At 28.7% G+C, this 6469-nt stretch overlaps 1 protein-coding gene across 1 annotated transcript; it reads right to left on the minus strand.

Annotated features, from left to right (window-relative positions):
• Positions 1–2275: 2275 nt before the first annotated feature.
• On the minus strand, positions 2276–6247 carry LOC129317442 (receptor-like protein 11). Its single transcript, XM_054961768.1, has 4 exons — positions 6183–6247; positions 5779–6068; positions 3206–3343; positions 2276–2358 (listed from the first exon to the last, which is right to left on the minus strand). Exons 1-4 carry the CDS (start codon positions 6245–6247, stop codon positions 2276–2278), a joined length of 576 nt encoding a protein of 191 aa, XP_054817743.1.
• Between the last annotated feature and the right edge of the window lie 222 nt (positions 6248–6469).

The raw sequence follows: 6469 nt of genomic DNA on the forward strand, positions 1-6469 counted from the left end.
TTACTCTCATAGACTGTGTGTCCACGCTTGATTGGTTATTTACCCTCACGGACTGTGTGTCTACACTTGTTATTCATTTTGATAAATCCCTCCTAAGTTTAAACTAAAAATTTATCATTTTTCTAATAATTCTCTGAAAGTATTTTGTCGCACTACACTATCATGGGAAAATTTTATATTTATGGTTAATATAAACTTTTAACATATATGTGATCTTATTAGCATTGTTTAATCTCAAGATCATATTATTGGGAAAAATCTTTATTTGTTTCTAATTAAAGGATGCAATTCATTATTTCATTAAGTCATTTGAAGCTACATTTATTATTTATCATTTTCATATTTTCTTATTTATAATTTTAATTGGAATGCTACTCATCGGTAATTTATTTGGTTGTAAATATTGTAGTTGACCTTGTACCTCCAGCAAATCATTAAGGGCCTTTTTGTTTTTAGAAAAATAGAGGACACATATTGCAATTATTTTTTTGGTAAACTAGGTACTATATTTTGTAATTATAATTTAGTGTTCCATGTACACCATAGTTAGATCCTAGTCTTATTTTGTTATTGTAAAAATTGCTGGAATGGAGCTAGTCTTCTTGCTAGTCTAGTTGGTAGGTTTTGTTGTTGTTGTAGAAATTTTAGGAGGTCCAAATTATAGGGGAGACTTTGCCAAAATTTCTACAAAAACTTTAAAACTTTACAAACTTTACTATTATATATAACTTGCACATATCACTATTTTAGCTTAATTTCTAGTCAGTTAAGGCTTATGGAATGTGCGTTCACTTTATATTCCATGTCGATCATACTCTTAGTATTGGGGTGTGACATAAACGTAGATAGACAAGTCTTCTAATTTCACAAAGTTCATCAACAATCAAGCCACATAGTTCATTGGCTTCAAGATTCAAATCTTGAAGAGCCTGTATGTTGCTAATTGCTTTTGATATTGATCCATTTGAAAAGTTTTCAGCCAATGATAGTTGGAATAAGTTAGACAAATTCCCAACTTCTGATGGTATGTTACCATTAATCCTTCACGAGTCTACAAGTAGCACTTGTAGAGAATTACGCAAGTTTCCAATGGACTTGGGAAGTTTCATATGCAATGGATTCATTGAGAGAATCAAACTGTTCAAATGTCTACAATTTGACAATGATTTGAAAAAGCCAATTTCAGAATTGGAAGTATCTATACTGGTAAAATTATTATCACTTATTGAAAGGGTTTCTAAGTATCTTAAATGCCCAAGTGTGTTTGGTAAAACCCCTTCAAAATTATTGTCTTCCAATTCTAGAATGGTTAGCTTAGAAGCATTGGATATAGTAATTGGGATTTTTCTAGAAAGTATGTTGCCCCATAAATAAAGCATTTGTAGATTAGAAAGACCAAATCCAAAATTTGATGGAAGACTTCCTGATAGAGAATTGTTTGAAAGAGACAAGACCTCCAAAGTTGACAAGTTGTGAATTTTTGATGGAATAAACCCTCTCAATTTGTTTTGAGACAATTGTAAAATCTCAAGCTGTTGAAGATTACCAATTTTCATAGGTATTGATCCTAGAATACAAATATTAATTGAAGTATCAAAGAAAGTTAATATGTAAAGAAAATTATAAATGTCTAACTACTTAGATTTACCCACTACTTAAACATAAAATTTTGGACAAATTTGTGATGGATTTGGGCCTTTGCAACAAACTTAGTACAGTAGCCGTCATTAATTTAGTGGTCACAATTTTGTTATATAATTTCACATTTTTTTATGTCTACAATAAACACTCTTGTAGGTCTTTTTTTTAGTAATGGATGATGAGTTTTTAGCTTGCTGGCTTGAGCTTCTAAAGTTATTTTTGATGTGTACTATTACAAACCTAAATAGTTAGTTACATCATGGTTTTAACAATTGGACCAGACCAGCTGGTTGGACGTGAACTAGCTTGTGGTCTAATCTAGTATAAACCATTAAATCTTATGTGTAGTGAACTGGTAAAAAATTTGTCAACAAATTTAGGGAACAAGAAAAACATGTTGGTTGGTTGATTCACTGGTTTAGACGGGGAGAGGTTAGGAGAGAAGGTGAAAATCATGAGGGGAATGAAAATGCATGATTCAAAGAAAAATTAAGAAAAGAAGTCATTATACAATATAAAATATCAGATTAACAGAAAATGATGGTAGTACATTGTATTTTGGTGAAAATGTACCTTTTAAATTATTGCTATCAAGATACAACTGTTGGAGTACAGTCAAGATTCCAATGCCTCCTTATATGGGGCCAGATAGCTGATTAACCCTTAGGTTCATCATCATCAGATTTGCAAGACTTAAAATTTCATTGGGAATATTTCCTGCAAATAGAAAACAATTAACAATGCATCATCGTATGTAAAATGAGCAACACTTAAATTTGTGGTAACGCATACTTTCTATGTTATTTGAAGTTATGTTATGTTTTAAAGTTAGTGGCCTAAATGAAAATAAGATTATATATGTCTAAAGCATGATTAGATTTATATATTCACAAGATGAGCAAACATTTAAAATCATCAATAAAATTATGGTATATAGATCTATATTGTTCTTTGTTTTAAAAACAATTTAGTCTATATTAGCCTAGTTTTTATTTTTTGTATTTTGATGAATTATATTTCTTGATAAATTAACAAGTTCAATAAGGGTTAGCGGTTTTTCTTTAACTCTTAATAAAAAAATTTACTTTTTAAATAATAAGAAGCTTGTTTAAATGATAAGAAAGGATAAATCCCATTAATTATATATGGTTTTGAATTGCTACGTACCAATCCCAAAGTGTAATGTGCAGTTGAAATATATTTTTAATTAAGAAATTTAAGTTGGTGAATATTTGATACAGTCTGTTAAATTTGTAGTACAAGTTGTGAAAGCCGTAGGTCGTAATCTAAATAATAAAATAAAATAATAGTCAATTTTCCAATTCCTTGAGTATATGTATGTATTCACTATACCTATTTAAGGTTAATCAATGCTCAGTAACTTATTATCATCGTCTGTGTTTATAAATTTGGATTTGAGAGAATCTCTATTGTAAAGAAATAATTCCTTTTGCAATGTGGTTAAAAAAAAAAGTAACTCTATTTTGATTGCTCATGCATAAAATATCATATTAACAGAAATTAAGCAGAACTAGCCTTTAATTTGATAAAAGTATTTATATACCTTCTAGGTTATTGTTGTCCAGAAATAAGTCTTGAAGCCGAGTGAACTTGCCAATGCCTCTTGATATATGACCAGACAACTGATTAGCACTTACGTAAATGCAACTCAAATTTGTGCTTATTTCATTCTGAATATTTCCTGCAATATTACAACACAATAAAATCACAATGCTGTGAATTTTGTTGCATAAAATTAAACATTCTAATTCCAGACCTCCCATTCCCACAATTTTACTTTTATTTTTTGGCAGCAAATTTGATATAGTCTGTTGAGTTTATACACACACACAGATGCACATGGTTTAATAATTTTGCAAAGAAGAATTTTAATTTAAAAACACAAAATATAATGAACTCCTATGAATTTATTTTATGATTTTTAAGAATCCTTGTAAAAATAAGTTATGAAATTAAAGTTGGAGATTTAATTTGGGGTCCATTTGTTTGATCTTCCTTTTACGAGATGATCACTTTTTTTATAAAAAAAATTATTTTGTGAAATTTTATTATATTTGTTTAAACTTTTGAAAATAACCAAAATCTAAAAAAGACATAGTTCTAAGTTCTGACTATTTTGAAAGGCTACTTTGAATAGTTTTTGAAAAGGAAAAATTTTATATACTTAGCTTTATATGTTATCATGCTTGTTTCTAATTAAAACAAAATATGCATATCAGTTATAGATTATTTATTCTATAATAATTTTTTATTAATATTATTAACACATTAAATTCCACTTGTTTTGAGTTGATTGGATGCAAGTACTATACATTAAGTATATAAGGTTAAGTACCCAAGTCTTTCCCTTTTAAAATAACTAAATAATAATTTTTTTATGAATAGAGATCCATGAAGATATCATAAAATATAAAAATAACTAAATAATAATAAATTTTCATTACTATAGCCAAACATAAATAATTTATGCTTTTTATAAAGTCTCTACAACATATATCTCTTTTTTTAAAAAAAGTCTAAACGATATAAAACTCACTGATTTTTCAATCATAAATAAATGGGTCCTTGATTTATTTTGTAATATAGACTTATGAAAATATATTGTCTCCTAAATAAAACCATTGAAATCATCTACCTGACATACATTTGAAGGGATGCTTCTCCAAAAATTATGATCACTCAAAAAAGTTGCTTCTAATGATTACCGTTAAAAAATAAAGGAAAAATTATGTATAGGTTTCATAGAGCAAATTTATTTATAAATAAGTCCACAAAAATTAAAAATCATAGCTAGGTCCCTTGGGACTTGAGTATAACTTGAAACTAAGGTACAAAGGCAATAATATCCCTATTAAAAATACATTACATCAATCAAGTATTTTACAATTACATCATCAGTAATTTCCAACTATCACTATAACTTTTTACAACTATAATTTCACACATCCAATACTTAAACTAATCATGCGTTACATGTTTGATATTAATTGTATACAATTACCTCATCAATAATTTACAACTATTACATCAATATTATACATCTATAACTTTATAAATCTATACATTACTAACAAAGTTTAATATTAATTTTTTTCAACTATTTCATCAATAATTCACAACTATTACTTTAATTTTTTACAACTATAACTTCACATATCCAATAATTAAATTGATTATATATTATAAGTAAAGGTAGTATTATCAATGGATCTTAATTTCAAATTACAATTAGATCCCAAAGGACCTGGCTGTAGTTTCTAAATTACATGTGACTTATTTGTAAATAAGTATGCTCCATAAGACCTATACATAATTGTCCCAAAAAGAAGAGCAAGCAATAGAAAAAAAAAAATTATGATTCGTTAACAATGTACCCTGGAGGCTATTTCTTGCAAGATATAAATTTTCAAGCATGAACAAATTTTTGATGCTTGGTATTTGCCCTGACAACTTAGTCATACCCATGTACATATTTTTCATATTTGTAAGCGTATTAATTTCTTTGGGAATTTGTCCTGAAATACGGCCAAAAAATAACCTTGTACTTTTTTCATGAGTGTTTATATAAAAAATAGTATTCAACGAAAGAGTAAGGCATATAATTCTGGCAATACATTATTGTTGTATCTCATACATGTATTCAATAATTTGATCTCTAGTCAATATTACCAACTAGATAATATGCAGATATGCATAAATCAACTATGACAAGTGAAAAGTACAAAAGGAATTCCATAAATTATAGCGTAAAAGAAAGTGCCTCGCTGAAATAAGAGAATCCGAATAACGTTTATTAAATTGTCTACTTGAACAAAAATATCTTTTGTCAGAAAGAACTCATTCAAAGTATAATTTTTTAAGAATAGTTAAATTTGTTCTGGGGATGATAGCTTAATTATAGAGGTACAGTTAATCTGTTTCATGCAATTGTAAAATGTTTGAAAATTTTTGGTTCAAGGACTAACTTTGAAAAGACATAGTAAATAGCAAGCCCCCAGTTAGATTGACATCACATATAATACTGATATAAACAATTACAAAAAAAAATGATAAATTCATCAATTTTGAAATAGAACAAATATTTATATCATCACATATACATTATACAAGACATACCTTCTAAGAAGTTGAGAGACAAAGAAATGTGTTCAAGAGATGATAAGTTAGAGATAGTTGGAGGTATACTTCCTGAAAGCATGTTTCTAGAAATGCATAAAACTTTCAGGTGTTGAAGTCTTCCAATATCCAACAGAATAGATCCGTTGATAGAATTAGACTTCAAATCCAAGGTCTCCAACTTAAACAAATTGCATGTGCTTGGAGGAATGAGACCTCCAAAACTATTATTGCCAAGACTCAAGAGTTGAAGCATAAACAAGCTTCCAATCCAAGTTGGAATTTCTCCACTAAGTGCATTATAACTCAAGTTTAGAATTTCCAATTTGTGCAATTGAAGCAACTCTTATGGCAGCCCATGATGAAAGTTGTTGCTTTGTAGTTCAAGTTTTTTTAGGAAGGACAGATCTCCAATTTGTGATGGTAAGGTGCCCTCAGGACCCATCTCAGGAAGACTCAAGATTCTCATTTTCTCATTGTTAGAATCACATGTGACTCCAAACTAGTTAGAAAAGGAAGATGATGAGTTGGACCAATTTTTCAAGTGACTGTACGGTTCCCTAATAGAAGATTTGAAAGCAAGAAGTGTCAATCCATCGAGAGTAAAATTGGAATGAAAGATGGGCAAACCATGAGACAGAGCATGGAGAAAATGGAGGAGGAGAAATTAAAGCAAAGATTTCCCATGTTG

This window comes from Prosopis cineraria, unplaced genomic scaffold (genome assembly GCF_029017545.1).
Source record: "Prosopis cineraria cultivar Desert tree isolate PC_DT_omini unplaced genomic scaffold, ASM2901754v1 PC8, whole genome shotgun sequence".
NCBI lineage: Eukaryota > Viridiplantae > Streptophyta > Magnoliopsida > Fabales > Fabaceae > Prosopis > Prosopis cineraria.

Bases quoted from the DNA above. Each gene is read 5' to 3' on its own strand.
- LOC129317442 (XM_054961768.1), bottom strand. From the start codon at position 6,247: ATGAGAATCTTGAGTCTTCCTGAGATGGGTCCTGAGGGCACCTTACCA. The intron at 6,069-6,182 runs GTCCTTCCTAAA...TAATGCACTTAG, and splicing joins CCATCACAAATTGGAGATCT to TGGAGAAATTCCAACTTGGA. The intron at 2,359-3,205 runs GTATATAAATAC...TTCTATTTGCAG, and splicing joins GGACAACAATAACCTAGAAG to GAAATATTCCCAATGAAATT.